The following is a 21,345-nucleotide window of genomic DNA, read 5'->3' on the forward strand; positions in this document are numbered from 1 at the left end:
CAAATTGAGTCATTTGATTAAGAGTTGAGCCTGTACTAAGAAGTACTTCATAAAAATTTTTAATTTGTAAATATCAAAATATTTCAGTTTTAGGTAACCCAAAGGTTTCACATAGTACAGGAAATGTATAAATAGCTTTAGTCGAGGAAAGATTGTATAAACGAGTCAGGTTCGTAGAGGTCCATGCAGAGAATGATTTTGGGAATTTCCAGGCAGAATAAAAGGCTGGATTATTAAGAAATGAAAGCAAGGGATTATGTGTTGATTGAAGATTATGTGCAAATTTACATTTATCCCATACTGCTAGGGTTTGTTTTGTGATAGGATTAGAAAGATGTATTCTATCAGCAGGACAGAGCCAAAACATATTTGCCACTGAGATAGGGTCACTTTCCACTGATTCAATAGCTACCCATGGGGGAGCTTCTACAGAAGTATGATACTTGAGTATAAGTGCTAGCTGTGCAGCATAGAAATAGGAGGAAAAGTTGGGCAATCCCAAACCACCACTCAATTTATTAAGGTAAAGCGTAGATTTAGGTATACGAGGTTTGGTGGTACCCCAAATGAAGGACATAACTCTACGTTGAGTAAGTCTAAGAAAGTAAGATGGTAAAGAAATAGGGAGTACCCTAAATAAATATAAGAATTTCGGCAGGATTGACATCTTTACCGCATTAATCCTTCCCAACCATGACAATGATAGAAGAGCCCATTGTTTCAGGAAGCCGGAAGTTTGTTTAAGGAGGGGTAAGTAATTTGCCGCAAAAAGGTCTTTAAGAGAGATTGTGAGTTTTATTCCTAGGTATGGAAGCTGCTTTGGAACCCAAGTAAAGGGTAAGGAAGTTTGTGCCTGCTGAAGTTCTAATTGAGATAAGGAAATATTTAATGCATTTGATTTTGTTGGATTAACATGTAGTCCTGATATTCGGGCAAAATTATCTAGTGCTTTTAGTAGATTAGGGGTGGATATATGGGGATGAGACAAAAATATGAGAATGTCATCCGCAAAGAGACATAGTTTATGGTGATAACCACCTAGTTCGATACCTTTAATGTCAGGATTGGTTCTAATAAGGTGTGCCAGGGGTTCTATTATTAGGGCAAAAAGTAGAGGGGAAAGAGGGCATCCTTGTCTAGTGCCTCTTTTGATATCAATCATTGTTGACTTATAGCCTGCATATTTGATATATGCTCTAGGATTATTGTATAAGGATGAGACCCAGGTTAAAAAATTGTTTCCAAATCTCCATTTACCAAGGACATATTCCATATAAGGCTACGTAACCGAATCGAATGCTTTCCTAATGTCTAAGGATACAAGGCAAGCTGGGATTCGTCTAGTTTTAGCCGCATTAATAAGTAAGAGTGCTCTCCTGATATTATCTCCAGCTTGGCGTTTAGGCATAAAGCCTGTTTGGTCTTTATAGATTAGTAGGCCAATAATATTATTCAGTCTAGTGGCCAAAATTTTAGCAATTAATTTTATATCGAGATTTAGGAGGGATATAGGACGATAATTAGTCCAGGAGGTGGAGTCAGAATGTGGTTTGGGGATCATTGCTATTATAGAGGTGAGAGTCTCTGTTTTAAATGAGTTACCTTTAAGGATCGAATTGAAGGCTTTAGTTAAGACAGGTGTTAAGATTGATGCAAATTGTCTATAATATGTTGCCGAAAATCCATCTGGGCCTGGTCTTTTACGTAATTTTAAAGATTTTATTGCGTTAAGGACTTCAGTATCTGTAATTGGACATTCAAGAAGATCTTTCTGTTGTTGATCAAGGTTAGGAAGCGTGATATTGGAGAACAGTGTGTCTGCTTTAGTTTTATCAAAATTTGAGGCAAAAGAATATAGTTTAGATAACTTAGAGCAAAAAATTTCAAGTATTTTCACTGGGTTTCTAGTGTAAGATTCCCGGGATACTTTCAATCTGATAGGCGTATGTATATGTGAATTTTTTAAAATTCTGGCCAAAGGTGTATCAGGTTTATTTGCCCTGCGATATTGAACATGCTGGGTTTAACTTATAAGTTTATCTGCGGTATCAGTAAGAAAAAGATCTAGATCCAGGCGGGCTTTTTCTAGTTTGGTACTGTTGGTAGCATTCGGGGAGGTTTGAAAAGTTTGATGACAGTCATTAAAGGTAGATTCAAGTTTTGCAAACAACAGTTTGCGTTCTCTTTTAAGGTTAGTTGCTTGTTGTATCAGTCTACCCCTAATGACTACCTTGTGCGCCTCCCATAATGTAATAGCAGAGACATCGTCTGTATCATTGGATTTTAGGTAATCAGAAAGTGCTTTTTCAATCTCAACACGATGAGAAGGGTGGGTCAGAATTGAATCGTTTATACACCAAGTGGTATCATGTGATCTAGAAATTGTGGAAGCAATGGTAATGAATAATGCGCAGTGGTCTGTCCATGGAAAAGGAATGATTTTGGATGATATGATTTCTGGTAGCATACTTGACGGGATTAGAATATGATCTATTCGTGAAAAAGAGTAATGTGGATAAGAATAATGAGTGAAGCGCCTACTAATAGGGTTCATCTCTCACCAAGTATCTACCAGGCTATGAGTGGTGAGTAGATGTTGAAAAGTTAGGTTTATTGAGTTTGTGGTAGGTCCAGGGGGAGATTTATCTAAGAACGGGAAAATAGTAGCATTAGAATCCCCACAAATAACAACAGTACCAAACTTATGTACTTCTATAAGTTGAAAAAGGTGGGATAAGAAAGCAGTTGGGAGTTTGTTAGGGGCATAATAAGACACAATAGTAATAGGATTATCAGAAATAAATCCTGTTAGGAGAACATATCGTCCTTCAGGGTCTGTTATTTTGGATACAAGGTTAAACGGAGTGGAACGGTGAAAACCAATGAGAGTTCCACGCTGTTTAACCGTAGCTGAAGCAGTATAGAATTGTGGATATGATGATGAAAGAAATTTGGGATAAACTTTGTCAGTAAAATGCGTTTCCTGCAAACATATAATATTAGCTTTTTTCATAGCAAAAGAGCGTAAAGCCTTGGTTCGCTTATGTGGAGTATTAAACCCCTGTACATTTAATGACAAGATATTTATAGGAGCCATAAAACAACGAATGCGAATATTATAGCATAACAAGCAGAGTACTCACTGAGAGCCAGGATCACCAACCCGAGAGTCAGGAGGGAATAGCAAAGATTAAAGAAAGAAGCAATAGAATAGAAAAAGAAAAAAGGAGAGGAGAATCGAACAAACCCAATATGAAGACAATTTAGCAGTATATAAACGCTAAATAATGGGGTGTAGGAGCATCTCAGGAGAGTTTTTAGAACTCTCTGAGAGGGTCCGGGACCACCAATAGAGACCCCCATAACAATAGTAGGAGTCCTTAGGTGGAATAAAGGGCAACAAGAAATTCCTAAGGGATGTATAACATTGGAGGACCACAGGAACTATTCCATTACTATCATGGAAAAATTTTCGCTTAAATTGTTACAAAAAAAAAGAAAAAAATAAAGTTCAAAAACTTGAGAGGAAAAAAAAAACAGAAAAAAGTTAATATAAAAAAAAAAAAAATATTAAAAAAAAAAAAAAATTTTTTGTAACATAACAGCAGTATGTAGCCATAACTCATTTTAGTCATGAATATGGCCAGTTAATTAACTCTGTCAGCATACTGTGCTAGAAAAAAGTAGCAAGGACAAATAACTAGTTTGGTTTAGATTGTCAGTCCATTGAATCCTCATTGTTTGGTGGTGAATGTTCATATCGACCTCGCTTGTTAAGATTTTGATGGGAAGATGTGGAATAGCTGGGTTTTGGGTCTTTGTTTTGCTGTGTAGAATGAAAAGCTGAGCGCCTATGAGACTGGTCATTTGGTAAGATTGCTTCAGCTAGGCCCATATCAAATAGGGCTGACTTCAAGTCCTCTGAAGAGCGACAAACATATTTTGTTTCCAAATGAGTAAATCTGAGACAAAAAGGAAATCCCCATTGATAGGAAAATTGATTTCTCTGGAGTACCTGGAGTTGAGGTTTAAGTGCACGTCTTTTTGCAACCATTAGTGGGGACAAATCCAGGGCTGGACTGGGACAAAAATGTGGCCCTGGACTTTATCCAGAATGGCCCAGGGCACAGCACATCAGGGCACAGTGCACATCAGGGTAAAAGCACATGAGGGCACAGCACATCAGGGTACATCGCACATCGGGGCACAGCGCACTTCGGGGCAACACAACACAGCACATCAGGGCACAGCACATCAGGGTACATTGCACATCGGGGAACAGCACACATCGGGGCAACACAACACAGCAAGATCAGGGTACAGCACATCAGGGTACATGGGGCACATGAGGGTACATGGGGCACATGAGGGTACATAGGGCACATGGGGCACATCAGGGCACATGCAGGGCACATCAGAGCAGATTCAGGGCATATTCGGGCACATGGGGCACATCAGGGCACATTCAGGGCACATCAGGGCACATCAGGCACATTCAGAGAACATCAGGGCACATGGGGCACATTCAGGGAACATCAGGGCACATGGGGCACATGGGGCACATCAGGGCACATTCAGGGAACATCAGGGTACATTCAGGGCACATCAGGCACATGGGGTACATCAGGGAACATCAGGCACATAGGGTACATCAGGGTATATTCAGGGCACATCAGGGCACATTCAGGGAACATCAGGGCACATGGGGTACATTCAGGGAACATCAGGGCACATGGGGCACATCAGGCACATGGGGTACATCAGGGCACATTCAGGGAACATCAGGGAACAACAGGGCACATGAGGGCACATTCAGGGCACATGGGGTACATTCAGGGCACATGGGGTACAATCAGGGCACATTCAGGGAACATCAGGGCACATTCAGGGAACATCAGGGCACATTCAGGGCACATGGGGTACATTCAGGGCACATGGGGTACAATCAGGGCACATCAGGGCACAGCGTTTACTTGTTGTTTTCTTCACATGCAGAGTAGCACAGGCAGCCTCTGTAGTAAGTTCTTTCTCATGTCACGCTGCTGCTGCTCCCCCCGGCGGCCCCTCCTCCTCCTCTTTTCTTGTCCATCTCCATTTGCTTGTGACATCGCCCTGGCTCCGCCTCCTCCTATGTCCCCGGGCCGCCTCCGCCCTCCGTCCGTGAGTGACGTCACGGTGCCGGGACAAAGAGGCCGCCCAAATGGCTATATTGATAGCTGTTAGGGGGAGTGCCTGGGGGAGTGTCAATGCCTGTTCTTTTGTGACGCCGGCGGCCAGCCCGCCCGCCGAGTGCTGGAGCGGAGCCGCTCGGCGACGCTCGGACAGAGAGAGACAGTGACACAGTCAGAGAGAGAGTCATTGGTGTAGTGGCCCGCTGCCAATCGGCCCACCGGGAATCTCCCGGTAGTCCCGATGGCCAGCACAGGCCTGGACAAATCCGTGAAGAGTTGATAGGTATTGCCCTGGAAGCTAAGAGATTCTCTCCCTCTGGCAGATGTTAGTATCTGTTCTTTGGTTCTGTAAAAGTGCAATTTAGCTATAATATCCCTCGGGGGACCATTTATTTTGCGTGGGGCTAACGCTCTATGCACTCTATCCATTTCGAACCTGTCAATAGGGGTTCCAGGTAATAATTCTTGAAAGAGCGCTGTGATATTAGCCTGCAGGTCTAGAACAGATTCAGGGATTCCCCTGATTCGCAGATTCGATCGACGATCTCTGTTCTCTTGGTCCTCTAAACAATTTTGTAATGTAAGGTTTTCCTCTTTTAGTACCTTCATCTCAGACATGTAGTTCTGTGTAAAATTATCAATTTCATCAACCCTCAGTTCTAAGTCACCTGTTCTCTGACCTAGTTCTCTAATTTCTTTAGTCAGTTTGTCAGTTATATGATCAGAAGTCTGTTTGAGGGCTTTCTGAAGCATACATTCAAATTTTTTGAAGATGTCAGACTGTGTAGCAGCTTGTAATTCACAGTATTCATATTCAGACTCACCGTTATCAGCCTGTGTCTTCTGACTGTGAGGTAAAGATTTTTCAGTGTATTCACCGCTGTGCTGACTGTGAGGTAAAGATTTTCCAATGTATTCACCGCTGTGCTGACTGTGAGGTAAAGATTTTCCAGTGTATTCACCGCTGTGCTGACTGTGAGGTAAAGATTTTCCAGTGTATTCACCGCTGTGCTGACTGTAAGGTAAAGATTTTCCAGTTTATTCACCGCTGTGCTGACTGTGATGTAAAGATTTTTTAGTGTATTCACCGCTGTGCTGTGGGGGAGAGGATGCCGCCGCCATTCCAGCCGCCAGCCTGTGTGCCGTTTCCTTCATTTTTCCTGCTTTAATTTTCGTTTTAGGAGCTCTCAAGACCATTGTCAGTGAAGCTGACAGTATTAGGTAGGATTTTCAGCAGTTTTGGGATACTTGCTGGTTCACTGGGACCTGTAGTCCTCCGATGAAAACTCCTGAGGAGCAGAGCTTTAAGGTAACATTACCTTCACCTCAGGCTGCCGCGCATGTGCCCCAATTGTCTAAAATATTTAAACCCTTCTATAAAACCAATGATGGTAAGTTATACACCTAGGATTCATTAATAAACGCATTGATGTCCCACTCAACGTTCATTCCGAACGGGGAGTGGGACTGCAGCTCATAGATCCAGAATGTCTCCAGGCGGGAGACACCTCTGGTCCTAGCACCTCCCCTCCAAGGTGGAACATATTTATCGATAGCAATAAATTGTGATCCCTTAGGGTCGCTGTTATGGAACTCCTTATAGTGTCTAGGTACACTATGTTTAGAATCCATACCCTTAATTAAAGCAATATGTTCACCAACCCTTGTAGAGAACATCCTGATTGTGCGGCTGACACATTGCTTGCCGCAAGGGCAAGTGATCAAATATACCACATATTTAGTGCTACATGTACAGAAGTGTTTGATGGTATACTTCTTGTTTGTAACAGTGGATATAAATTCCACTGTCTTACCTCTTCCCAAAGAGTTGTGTTGACACACAACACATTTTTTACAAGGGAAGAAGCCAGTCAGACCATGAAAGAAGGAGGGTCTAACCAGTGGGTTGATGACATTAGGTGCTATATGGCCTTGTAGGAAGGTGCTCCCTTGAAAATGAGCCTAGCTTGTTCAGGTAATGCAGTGTGAAGAATACTGTCCTGTCTAAGAACATCCCAATGTCTCTTCACAATTGTTTTAATTTGTTTGTGTTGGGTCGAGAACGAAGTTACCATAGCCCATTTAAAGTTCTCATCCGGTTCTCATTTGGGTTTAACCACAAGTAGTGACCCCCTATCAGTATTGATAGCTCTTTGTAATTCAGAATCTATAATTTTGCTGTCATATCCCTTATCAAGAAACCTTTGTTTAAGGATACCTGCCTGTGTGGTAAATGTATCCTTATCCGTACAATTCCTACAAAGTCTTAAGAACTGGCTACGTGGAACAGAGCTAAGCCAGGACTTATGGTGACAGCTGTCTATAGGAAAAAAAACAATGCGGTCCCTTGGTTTGAAATAGGTTTTAAATTTAAACTGCTTGTCTACAATCTCTATTTCCAAATCTAAAAAGTGGATTTTGGTTTCACTCGCCTCATATGACAAAGAGATACCCCTGTCATTCAAGTTAAGATAATCAAAAAACAATTTTAAAGAGTCCAGGGTGCCCCTCCATGGGAGGAGGATGTCGTCAATATACCTAGCCCACAGGACCAAAGTTGGAACTCTGTGGGCATAGACGACATCCTCCTCCCACTTGGCCATAAACAAGTTCGCAAGACTTGGAGCGAACTTGGCTCCCATTGCTACCCCTCTTTGCTGGAGGTAGTAGCGTTGATTAAACCAAAAGTAGTTATGTTTGGTTGCGAATTCTAAAGGTTTAATGAGATATAAACATTGAAAAGAGGCCAAGGATTGCTCACGATCCAAAAAATGTCGGACAGCCTCTATGCCCCTTTCATGCGGTATACATGTATAGATGGATGCCACATCTCCAGTGGCCATAATAAGACCCTCTTGTATCTCAATATTCTCCAAAAGTCTGATAGCAGAACCAGTATCTTTAAGATATGATGGTGTCTGTCTCACCAGGGGCTGCAAATAATAGTCTATATACTGGCCAATACGTGATGTGATTGAATTAATACCGCTCACGATGGGCCGTCTGGGAGGATGTACTGGGTCCTTATGAATTTTGGGTAGGTAATAAATGGTCGGGATTCTGGGCACTGTAGGGACTAGAAATGCTCTCTCTGTTTTATTTAAAATGTTAAGGTCATAACCCTTTGTTATGAGATCCTAAAGTTGTCTCTTATATCCATTGGTCGGGTCATTTTGAAGTTCCCTATAGGTATCAGTTTCACTAAGAATTCGATGCATCTCTATCTCATACTGACTTTTGTCCAAGACCACTATGCCGCCGCCCTTGTCCGCTGGGCTGATAACCAAGTCTTTCCGCTCACATAAAGACTAAATCCTAACACTGGACAATGATTGGCAGCGCATATGCTTCACAGGTAGTTTTGCAATATCTTTTGAGAACCAAGTCTCTAAAGATCTTGACCGGTGGAGCTATCGGAACCAGAGGGGAAAAAAGGGACGGATGGGATAGTCCAGAATGGACAGTCCCTGAAGTGGCTGCTTGATAGTTAGTTCTGTAAGGATTGGAAATTAAGTAATGCTGGATATTGACTTTACGTATGTATTTATGGACATTGATAAACGTGCCGAATTTATCTATTTTTTGGGGGGGGCATATTTAAGGCCCTTATCCAAAACGGATAATTCTTCCTGAGTGAGCACCTTACTGCTCAAATTGAAGACACCACGGCCTGTTAAACTCTTCTTCTCTTTCCTCCTCTGTAATCTGTCTGACATTTTTTGGATCGTGAGCAATAATTGGCCTCTTTTCAATGTTTATATCTCATTAAACTTTTAGAATTCGCAACCAAACATAACTACTTTTGGTTTAATCAACGCTACTACCTCCAGCAAAGAGGGGTAGAAATGGGAGCCAAGTTCGGTCCAAGTCTTGCGAACTTGTTTATGGCCAAGTGGGAGGAGGATGTCGTCTATGCCCACAGAGTTCCAACTTTGGTCCTGTGGGCCAGGTATATTGACGACATCCTCCTCCTATGGAGGGGCACCCTGGACTCTTTAAAATTGTTTTTTGATTATCTTAACTTGAATGACAGGGGTATCTCTTTGTCATATGAGGCGAGTGAAATCAAAATCCACTTTTTAGATTTGGAAATAGAGATTGTAGACAAGCAGTTTAAATTTAAAACCTATTTCAAACCAACGGACCGCATTGTTTTTTTTCCTATAGACAGCTGTCACCATAAGTCCTGGCTTAGCTCTGTTCCGCGTAGTCAGTTCTTAAGACTTTGTAGGAATTGTACATATAAGAATAAATTTACCACATAGGCAGGCATGCTTAAACAAAGGTTTCTCGATAAGGGATATGACAGCAAAATTATAAATTCTGAATTACAAAGAGCTATCAATACTGATAGGGGGTCACTACTTGTGGTTAAACCCAAATGAGAACCAGATGAGAACTTTAAATGGGCTATGGTAACTTTGTTCTCGACCCAACACAAACAAATTAAAACAATTGTGAAGAGACATTGGGATGTTCTTAGACAGGACAGTATTCTTCACACTGCATTACCTGAACAAGCTAGGGTCATTTTCAAAGGAGCACCCTCCTTACAAGGCCATATAGCACCTAATGTCATCAACCCACTGGTTAGACCCTCCTTTTTTCGTGGTCTGACTGGCTTCTTCCCTTGTAAAAAATGTGTTGTGTGTCAACACAACTCTTTGGGAAGAGGTAAGACAGTGGAATTTATATCCACTGTTACAAACAAGAAGTATACCATCAAACACTTCTGTACATGTAGCACTAAATATGTGGTATATTTGATCACTTGCCCTTGCGGCAAGCAATATGTCAGCCGCACAATCAGGATGTTCTCTACAAGGGTTGGTGAACATATTGCTTTAATTAAGGGTATGGATTCTAAACATAGTGTACCTAGACACTATAAGGAGTTCCATAAAAGCGACCCTAAGGGATCACAATTTATTGCTATCGATAAATATGTTCCACCTTGGAGGGGAGGTGCTAGGACCAAAGGTGTCTCCCGCCTGGAGACATTCTGGATCTATGAGCTGCAGTCCCACTCCCCGTTCGGAATGAATGTTGAGTGGGACATCAATGCGTTTATTAATGAATCCTAGGTGTATCAGATGTTATTGTCCTGTCTGGTTCTATAATCCCAAAACTGTTTATAATTTTGAAGTGTACTTAATACAGATAACATTATGTACACATATTGTGTTTATTTATGATTGTTGTTATTGTTAGTTGGGTCCCTTTAGGAGAATCCATCTCGGGTATCTGTATACACAAAAAATAGTTTTTTATATATATATTTTTCTTTTTTAAAGATATATTTTTTATATATATATTTTTTTATCCACTTTTTTTTCTATTATTTGCAATGGGGACGTTCTTTTATATGTATCACTTACCATCATTGGTTTTATAGAAGGGTTTAAATATTTTAGACAAATATCCTTTATTTAGGTTTTGGGTCTTTTTATTGGGTAGAGGTGTCACATTATAACCTTAATAAGTACATTTTTGTTTATCAAATTTAGGGTATATTCCAGTTATTTTCCATATATTGAGATTTTTTTATCGGGGGTTCACTTGCAAGTGATTGTATTGTGAAGCCTGATATGTGTTTTACGTTCCCTTCCTCCGCCCATTTCACATAGTCAGTTTACCAGATATGTGATGATTATGGGTTATATCTCTATGGTCATTGGAAATACTCAATGCTGTGTGATGCGGACGTTGGGTGGGTTTACCATTTGACAAGGCATCACGCCTATATGTTCGTCATTGGGTTCATTTGAGCGGACGTTTGTACGTCGCTCTAGGTGAACGTCATTTGACCGAATGCGTGTTTTCTATGCAATGCCGTTCAGATTTTGGAACACAAGTTTCGCCGCTAGATCGAGTCGTGGCATGCAAGCTATTCCGCCATCTTGGGTCACCTGTGCGGACGCCCGTACGTCGCTCACTACAAACGTTAGGTGTATTTACATCCCTGCTTTTGGAACGCACGTCTCGCTACCATACTGAGTCGTGGAATGCACGCCAGTCCGCCATTTTGGGCAAACTGGAAGTACACATCTAAATTGACGGTGTCACAGCGCGAGCTGGATTCTCATCATTGGGGTCACATTGTCTTTATAAGTAAGTCTGGCTGCAGTGGAGGGACACCCCAGACGAAGTCTATTGAGACTAAACGTGTCGGGAAGGACTCCACTGCCGCCAATATTTCTTTTCAAGCGCTTGAATATCACTTTCCAAATGTGAGTGTTTTACTTGTTAAAATTTTAACAGTTTTACAGAATTACACAATGTGGTCCTTTTTTTCATGTTCCACATACATATTTGATGTGCTATTACCCCTGCATTGAGATCAAGCTCCTATAAAGGGTCGGGACGCCCTGGGTTTTAACTGCAGAGGATCCCCAAGATTCCATCCTGGTTGCCAGTTTATATACAAGCCTGTTTGACTCATAGAACGTATGTTCTTTTGAGTTCAAACCATCTGGTAAGCTCATATCTGCCTTGGTGGGGGCTTTACTGCACTGATACTTCCAGTATTATACATTGCACTTTGATACCATTGTGGTGAATTGGATCCTCTCTTTCTTCACTATATACTGTGGACTATACAGAATTTTCACAGATTTTTTCATATACATGTTTTTTTATTTTTTATTCAGTTTATTAGGCACATGTCATATGTGATATACCATTCTGGTGAATTGGATCTTCTCTTTCTTCACTATATACTGGGGACTTTATAGAATTTTCACTGACTTTTTTTACACATGATTGTTGATTTTTTATTCAGTTTATCAGGCACATGTCATACGTGATATTTAGGTGTTTTTTTGTTTAGGTTATTAGTTTTTATGGTCTGTGCATTCGGATTGATTCACTGATATTTCACGATTCACCTTACAAGGTTGTTAGTTGGTATTTACCAACTTAATCAGTCTAGCGCTACACTTATATATCGTTGCTGACCACTTCTTCTAAAAATGATAGATGTGTGGCTGTGATGCTGATAGTTTGCAAAGTAAGAAGTTCTGACTTTTCTGATCTGCATAGTTGTTGCAGGGTAGTAACTTGGAAGGTATAGTAGCCAATGGCTCAACATAACAACCAAGCCTCCAACATTTTCAGATGAAGGAATGGCACCCCCTTATGTTTTTCTCATGACAGGTTTACTATTAAACTCAGTTTCAGGTGTAACTCAATTTAAAGCCCCTTCTACTTTTAACTTTTGCTGAGAGAGAAAACAAAAAACAAAACAATCTTTCCAGGTCAGTTACATAAAATAAATACTGTCAACCTGGCCAAAAAGGGAAAAGTGATAAGGTCTCTCCAAAGGGGCCTCCCAGACTCACTGATACCTTGCCTCTGCCCTCTCACTGCTCCTTCCTTATCTTGGCCAGTATTCATGATGACCACAGGAAGTCATAATGACCACAGGAAGTCATGACATCACTCTCTCAGTCATGTGACAGTGCTCTGGCATAGCGGCACACTGTCACAGGAAAGCAGGTCACAGACATCCCAACCTGCAAAAACTCATTTCAGGGGGGTGGCAAACTCATTTCAGGGAGGTGGCGCTTCGCGCTCGCAACCCGCACCCCCCCACCCCCTGCGGCAAAATATTTTTTAAATCACTTTTTCAATATTTTTTCACAGTGCTTCTAGGGAAGGGGTTGGGTGGTATGTGGCAGTGGATGGTGTCAGTAGTTTTTTTATTTTTAGGAATTGATTTTTTTACAATTTAATTTGTTTTTAATTGTGTTTCACAATGCTTTTTTAGGGGAGGGGGTTGGGGCAGTGGACAGTGTTGGTAGGGCAGGGGAGAGTGGTGTCAGTAGTTTATTTTATTTTGTTACACTTTTTCATTTTTTTACAATATTTTTTTAAATATTTTTTTGGGGGCTTTGGTGAGATATCAGGGGTCTAAACAGAACCTCGACATCTCCCCTTTGAGACAAACAAAGAGACCGAGGACCCCAGTCCCTTTCTCAGTGCTAAAGATGAATGAACAGGAGACAAAGGCTCCCGTTCATTCATAAACTGAGCAGAGTAAACACAGGTTACTCTGCTCAGTTATCACAGGACACAGGAGCGATCACTGTGTCCTATGCCTGACAGTTCCACCCCCCCCCCCCAGCCGGCGGAAGAGGAGAGGAGGGGAGCCAGCTGCAGGGGATGAGGGTGGGCGGAGGACAGGAGTGGCGGAAGAGAACACGGGGCCAGAGGAGAACAGGAGGGGGGCGGAGAAGGACACGGAGGGGGCCGGGGGAGATGCACAAGGAACAGCTGGGAATGATTGGTGCAGCGGGGAACAGCTGTGAACACCGATCTCCCTGTATAGCTTTTTAGCTGACAGCCAGAGGAGGGAGAGAAGGAGAAGCGGCTTTCAGCTAAAAATCGATACAAAGGAGATCGGTGTTCACAGCTGTTCCCCGCTGCACTGATCATTCCCGGGAGTTCGCGAGGCGCTTGCGGGTGTGCAGGAGCCATCTCAGAAATGCGGGAGACTCCTAGCACCTCGCGGGAGACTTGAAATGTATGAGGTCACATGCTGTTCCATACTTGGAAGCAGCAGAAATTATTGATGGCTACAACAGAGAAAAAATAAGCAGTAAACTACTGATAAGGTAAATCACATAATCAGAAAATGCTAATTTTGAGGAGTTTTGTACACACTGTACAGAATATCCACATTGTGGTCAAGGTTACAATGGAATCAAATTAGATTGTTGTCAATTTTAGATAACCATAGCTAGCTGGAGAATGGAATAGAAAGGTAATTTGCATCAGAGAATTTGCCTCTGTGCATGAGCGTTCCAATAGTAAAGATCTGTTACTTTCTGCACCTTTTTGTATGGGGTGACTATTCTTGTATGCACTCCCTGAAGTTTTTTTACAGGCAGCCTGTAGGGGGTGGTGCTGCTGGGCCCAACCCACAATTCTGCACAATGGGGTTGTCACTGCTACTTTTACAAGGTATTATCTTGGGTGGAAAATGCCCTTGTATGTGCATGCAGACTGCATTTCTGTGCTTTGTGGATATTTAGGAATCTATTTTCTCTGTACCCTTTTACAAAATTGGAGTTGCTCTTTAAATGTGACCCCTTATTGTCTCTGTGCTTCATACTAATATCAATACATCATTTTATGTTTTGTTGATCTGTATTTATTTGCTGTACAATTCATCTAATTTGTATGAGTTGACTAACAACTAAATCCTTACAGTATATTGCTATTCTACAATTCTGCAATCACTACAGCTAGTACTACTATTACTAGAGATAAGTTTAAAGCGTATGTTAACCCCCAAAAAAAAAAAAAAAAAAAAGAAGACAGATCCTGTTCCCTTCAAGCCTGTTATACAGCACAGTGCTTGTGCTGTGTCATTTGAACCCCGTATCACCTGAAATACCTGGCTGATCCTGCCTAGCTATGCCCTCCCCTCTGCAAACAGACCACGATAATCATGGCTGCTGAGCCCTGACATCGTAGTCTGTTTGCGCACCTCCGTCATCCGCAGCCTACTCTTCTGTGTCTGTCTCATCTGTTCCCTCACCCTTCCCCTCTCTGCATGTCACCTATTGACAGTGCTGCCCCATTCCTCTCCTGCTGCAGGAATAATAAATATGTATTGGTATACTATCCGTTAATACAGTGCCCCGCTGTCTCTGTGTCTTATTAAAAAAAAAACCTCCTTTACTGTATCTCACGGCGGCTCCCGGTGATCACCTGACCGGCCGTGTCTCCTCTCTCCTCTCCTCCTCGTGTCCCACTGACATCAGCGGGGAAACCTCAGCCCCATCCGCTGCTTCTGTCAGAAGGGCAGAGAGGTGACACAGCCAGTTACATGAGCGACAGGAGCCACCGTGAGATACCGTGAAGAAGGTATTTCTTCAATGAAACACAGAGACAGGGGGGAACTGCATTAAAGACAGAACAGATTATATAAAATTTCTGAAAGTGGGTTAACAACCACTTTAAGGTTTGAGCTGAACACAGATTCAGACTTAACCTTGGCTGTTCAGGCATTCGGACAAAAGCCCAAACATATACCTAATTAGTGGGAGCTGAATGTCATGTATAAACCTGCTGTTATACACAGGGCCGGCGCTACCATTAGGCAAACCACTAGGCCTATGGCTGGCGCGTCCGCTGGTACTTCCTCTCTCTGCAGCCAGCAACTAACTCAGTCTCAACAGTTAGGCAGCCACTCCCGAGTCCCTCCGTACATAGTGTCAGAGGTGCAGCAGCGGCAGAGTTCTGTGTCCCGAATGAATGGAGGAAGGAAAGGAAACATCCCCCGCCCCGCTGCGCGCCTCTGATCATCAGTGTCAGTGACCTGCTGTCTGTTTCTCACGCCAAGTGCGGTCATGTCATCACCAGCCAGCTCTGCCTCTCTGCCCAGTGCAGTGCCCATACACAGTGGCCGTGCGATTCCTAATCCTGACGTGCCCCATCGTGGAAATGGCTCGCTCTCCCTCCTGACCTGGCCTCCTCCTGAACAAGCGCTCCAGGCTTGGTGTCAGGTGGAGCCTGCAGCCTGCCTAGAGGAGGCACAGAGGCAGGCAGCAATGTATTATTTAAAATTGGATGTTCCTCGCACTGGCACTGGCAGGGTCATGTCATCGGATGCAGAGAGAGTATACAGATACAGATACAGTCTGCAGAGCCCCAGATCATCACCAGGTGAGTAATTTAAACACTGTCACTATGATTGCATTATCGCATGTAAATGTATATACTAATGAGATATAGTGTTAAGAATTATTTTCCAATCCCACTGATGTGTGTGTGTGTGTACCCCCCAGTGAGGCTGCATTTATGGGCGCTGGTGAGACTGCATTAATCGGCACTGGTGAGGCTGTATTTATGGGCGCTGGTGAGGCTGCATTTATGGGCGCTGGTAAAGCTGCATTAATGGGTGCTGGTGAGGCTGCATTTATGGGCGCTGGTGAGGCTGCATTTATGGGCACTGGTGAGGCTGTATTTATGGGCGCTGGTGAGGCTGCATTTATGGGCGCTGGTAAGGCTGCATTTATGGGCGCTGGTGAGGCTGCATGTATGGGCGCTGGTGAGGCTGCATTAATGGGCACTGGTGAGGCTGTATTTATGGGCGCTGGTGAGGCTGCATTTATGGGCGCTGGTAAGGCTGCATTTATGGGCGCTGGTGAGGCTACATTAATGGACACTGGTGAGGCTGCATTTATGGGCGCTGGTGAGGCTGCATTAATGGGCACTGGTGAGGCTGTATTTATGGGGGCTGGTGAGGCTGCATTAATGGGCACTGGTGAGGCTGTATCTATGGGCGCTGGTGAGGCTGCATTTATGGGCTCCGGTAAGGCTGCATTTATGGGCGCTGGTGAGGCTGCATGTATGGGCGCTGGTGAGGCTGCATTAATGGGCACTGGTGAGGCTGTATTTATGGGCGCTGGTGAGGCTGCATTTATGGGCACTGGTAAGGCTGCATTTATGGGCGCTGGTGAGGCTACATTAATGGGCACTGGTGAGGCTGCATTTATGGGCGCTCTTGAGGCTGCATTTATGGGCGCTGGTGAGGTTGCATTTATGGGCGCTGGTGAGGCTGCATTAATGGGCACTGGTGAGGCTGTATTTATGGGGGCTGGTGAGGCTGCATTTATGGGTGCTGGTGAAGCTGCATTTATGGGCACTGGTGAGGCTCCATTTATGAGCGCTGGTAGGGGTATACATGGGCAGGTGGTGGATCCAAGGAGGGGTGGCAAAATTAGGTTTCGTCTAGTGTGTCAAAAATCCTTACACCAGACCTGGATTGTCAAACAAATAGCATGGGGGACAGGCAGTTGCCTAGGGAATAACATTTTTTTCAATCAGTGCAGCGGTGGACACAATTACCCAACTCTATATATAATATAATCACTCCCTTATGTGCAACACGAATGTTCAACAATAAAGGGCATTTTAAAATAATTATCATAAACAGTGTACCATCCAAAATATGTCTAACAAACGAGTCTATCAAACAAAAAACTTCTGTGAAAAAAATATAATAATTTTCACACCAAGTCCATATTATGTGATAATATTCATCAGTCTTTCATTAAACTGTGTCTAAATTGCCCATTTGGGGGACACACCATGTTCCCATATTGCCTGTTCCCCACAACCCTGGTCCAATTGTTGTCTGCAGGTAGGGTGGCTAATTGGAATCTGGAAGCCCCTTTACCCATATACCAATAACGGGCCCCCCGGATACTAACTCCATGTGAATGGGTAAGGGGTACATAGTAGAAAAAAAAACACAGAGTTTTTGACAAGTCCTTTAATAAACAAAAGTAAAATGTCCCATTGAGTACATTCACCATCAATCAAATCATTAAGCCATGTAGATCCACATCAATCATGATTTCAAATGCTCGCTGATCCACTAAAAGAGAAATAAAACTCGCAAAAAGGCGTGGTCTTTCTGGTGTGACATCTTTGACCATATATAGTCATGTCCATATATGGCCACCTATGTCACGCAGAAGACCCAGCTCCTTTGTAAATATCTGCTTTCATCCACCAGACAAGTCCTTTGGTGGGAGTGAAGTGACAAGACCAGATGTGTGTCAGCGGGTGACATTTCGGCAGGTTGGATGCATTGGGCATCATGATTGATGTGGATCTACACATCGCTGAATGATGTGATTGGCGGTGGATGTACATAGTGGGACTTTTTAGGGTTTATAATAGACTGAGTTTTTGTACTCTCTCACTGTTCACTTTTCTATTCATTCACTGAGGGGTGGTATCAGGGGACCCCCTTGTTGTTAAAGGAGGCTTCCAGCCTAACTTTACCAGGCTTCCATCCAAACTGTTGAGACTGAGTTAGTTGCTGGCTGCAGAAAGAGGGAGTACCAGCGGCCTGGTGCCCTAGGCGGCTGCCTAGTTTGCCTAGTGGTAGAGCCGGCCCTGTGGTAATCCCTTACCTATTAGCCCAGAAAATGACCATTACTGTTTTTAACATTCAGCTCCCATTGACTTGATTAGGATTTGGACTTGATACCCAAACTTTAGTCATGTTCACCCAGCCCTGCTCAAAACAAACCGAGGTATTTTCGCCTCAGCTCTAGTCATTAGGACCATTGATCCTGCAAGGATATTTCAACTTGGACATTTTGATGTCATTTGTAAACATTTTTTTTTTACTATGAAATTTTAATGTGACATTTAGAAAATGTATTAGGAAACAGTCAAACCTTGGTTCCTAGGAACTGCGGACAGCAAGCAAAATATTACCCAATATGTAACGACACTGTTCTTCCTCATTTCTGATGCACAGCAGTTTGCCTTCAGCATCACTCCTGAGAGCTGTGATGAGCAAAAACAAATGTGTGAAATATTCTTTCTAGGACTGACATATTCATTAGACTAAAGGCAATATTCAAGTTAAACGAGACGAAAATAAAAGACACAAATTGATGCAGCGCTGTTCATTAATACACCCTTAAATTAGTTTTTTATGCAGTGTAGGTAGCTGAACTTTACTTGGTATCAGTCAGAGGGACAGAGAAGCAGCACAAGGAGCCAATCATGTGTGCTTGCGTGGAAGCAGCAAGCTGATACTAGAGAGAAGAGCGACAGAAAGAGTAGCTCTGCAGTCTGCTGTTTCTCCTTTAACTGTCCAGCAACAGGCTAGGGGAGGGTCAATTTCTTCCTTTATATCCCTGGGAGACAGCATGGATCCCCCAATGTGTGCAGTGAGCAGTACTGGTCTATGTAGTAATAGGTTCAGGAAGCAGTGATGGCAGAAAACCAGATGACCCCTGACAAGGCTTCAGGCCTAACTGGTGTGCATCATTTTCTGTGCAAGAAAAGAAAATAACACTGCACGTTTTCATAGTTTTTAATCAAGCAGGTCCCCACTACCCAAACGTAACCCCTAAAAACAAGTTAATTGATTATTCAAACTGGAAAATCACTAGGTCATAGGCAAATCTAACACTGCCCACAAGTTTGACCTTGTGCCAATTTGCAGATGCCTGTATGCACATTAGGCTCACACACATTTTTTATTAGCAACATTAGCAGCATTTGGTGCCAACAAAGTTTTGATAGATTCACAACTCTTTGTGCAAAACAGCAGCTTATTATCAATTCATCTTTTTACTCATATCTCCCACCCCCTTACCTTAACGTGGAGCCTGGCTGCTGTCTAAATTCTTTTTTTTTTTTTTTTTTTCACTCTGTCTCAATTCTTAATTGTGTTTTTTTTTTTTGTTCAATCAGCAGGTATTATATCACAACTGCTGTGGATGCAGGTATCTCCCCGATATGCTATTGTATTCTAACAGTGGGGACTGCCCCCTTCAGAATACATTGACAATGACTGCAGAGCTGAATGTAGGTTTGCCAGCAAGACCATTTGACAGAAACCAGTCTAATGACTGTCTCCTGTTGAACAGAGAGCACTACACATGGATTGAAATTCCTGTTGGATTGTTCACTTAATCCCTTTGTGGAGGATGATCTCAACCTGCTTGTGAAATGGTGCATCTGTACAATGTAGACAACCTACTGTATAAAAATGCAATTTGCATAGGAAAAAATACAGTTTAAATTACCAGTAAATTACATGAATTCCCTTCATCTATATCATGCCCATATTTTAGATTAGGACTGCTACAAATGTTAATAGGTGCTTGCCGCCTCAACCACCGCAACATCTCCAAAATACGTGCCTTCCTTACCAATGGAATCACAAAGCTCCTGATTCACTCCCTGGCTATTTCTTGCCTCTTCATTGGCTTACCTTTACATAGGCTATCCCCCCTTCAGTCCATCATGAATGCTGCTGCCAGACTCATCCACCTTACAAACCTCTCAACGTCTGCTACCCCTCTCTGCCAATCCCTCCATTGGCTTCCACCCACCCAACCAATTAAATTCAAAATACTAAAAATAACTTACAAAGCCATCCACAATGCTACCCCCAGCTACATCACTAACCTTGTCTCAAAATACCAACATAATCATCTTCTTCATTCCTCCCAAGACCTCCTGCTCTCTAGCTCCCTCATCACCTCCCCATATGCTTGCCTCCAGGACTTCTACTGAGCCTCTCCCATCCTTTGGAATTCCCTACTCCAATCTGTCCGACTATCACCAACTCTATCCACTTTTAGGCGATCCCTGAAAAGTTTTCTCTTCAGAGAAGCCTATCCTACCTCTACAGTTATTACCTTTTGTATTACATACCCCTCCCTCTTATATTGTAAGCTCTAAGGAGCAGGGCCCTCTTATTCCCCCTGTACTGAATTGTATTGTAACTGTACTGTCTGCCCTAATGTTGCAAAGTGCTGCACAAACTGTTGGCGCAATATAAATCCTGTATTATAATAATAATAATAATTATCGGGGACCGTGAAAACAAAAATACATACTACACCCTTATCTGGTATTGATGAGGTCCACCGAAATCCACACCATGTGGCCATATTTGGTCAGTGATGTCGGTGCTATTTCTGCCCCTTTTGTTAACATGGCTGGGAATTCCCATGAATTGGGGCCAAGCGTTGGCACCCACCACTTCTTCAACAACCTTTGATAGGAAACAAGCTTTGATTTTGTTCTGGCAGTAGAAAGATGGTTACTATGTTACATTCAGATTACGCTGAATTAGCAAAAAGTCTGGTATTCAAACTAATGCCTGAACAGACAAAGTCCAATCTGAATGTGTCTTTACACCAAACCTTCATCTCCTCCCTAGTGTTGAGTGAGGCTGGACATAGACAAGCTGACCTCTCCCTGAGCCAGTCTTGGCATTCAATACAGCTCTGAAACATGTAACTACATACAATTGGTGAAAGAAATAAGGATTAAGATGGAAAAATCTCTCTGTGTGATAACAAGCACCTGCAACTTACTAAGGTGCTCATAATTCCTCTCAAGGCGGGTTCACACTGGATAATTGCAGTAATGAATACACATTCAAGTAGCAGTGTTGGAAGGCATCATGATTTTAATATTATATTGTCATGATCACTCATGCCCCTGTTCCTCATTCCAGCACCCGGGTGTTGGCCGTTGCTTTTCCCCTGTCTGTATTCACCTGCAAGATGATTGATCTGATCAGTCACCTGATATAAGCAAACTGAACACTCTATACTTGTTTGTGATAGAGACAGTTACCTGCATTGTTTCTGTTCAAGCCTCCCTTTGTCTGCCT

General features: G+C 42.8%; 1 protein-coding gene across 2 annotated transcripts in view; it reads right to left on the reverse strand.

Annotated features, from left to right (window-relative positions):
* Positions 1–21,345, reverse strand: part of LOC141133258 (interleukin-3 receptor class 2 subunit beta-like) — a 162,830-nt gene that overhangs the window by 101,615 nt on the left and 39,870 nt on the right. For both annotated transcript variants that reach the window (XM_073622523.1, XM_073622522.1), the window contains exon 2: positions 18,377–18,488. In XM_073622523.1, the coding sequence (XP_073478624.1) occupies positions 18,377–18,476 (100 nt within the window). In that variant the 5' untranslated portion in view covers positions 18,477–18,488. The remainder of the gene's footprint in view (positions 1–18,376; positions 18,489–21,345) is intronic.

This window comes from Aquarana catesbeiana, linkage group LG03, assembly GCF_042186555.1.
Source record: "Aquarana catesbeiana isolate 2022-GZ linkage group LG03, ASM4218655v1, whole genome shotgun sequence".
In the NCBI taxonomy this organism is placed as follows: domain Eukaryota; kingdom Metazoa; phylum Chordata; class Amphibia; order Anura; family Ranidae; genus Aquarana; species Aquarana catesbeiana.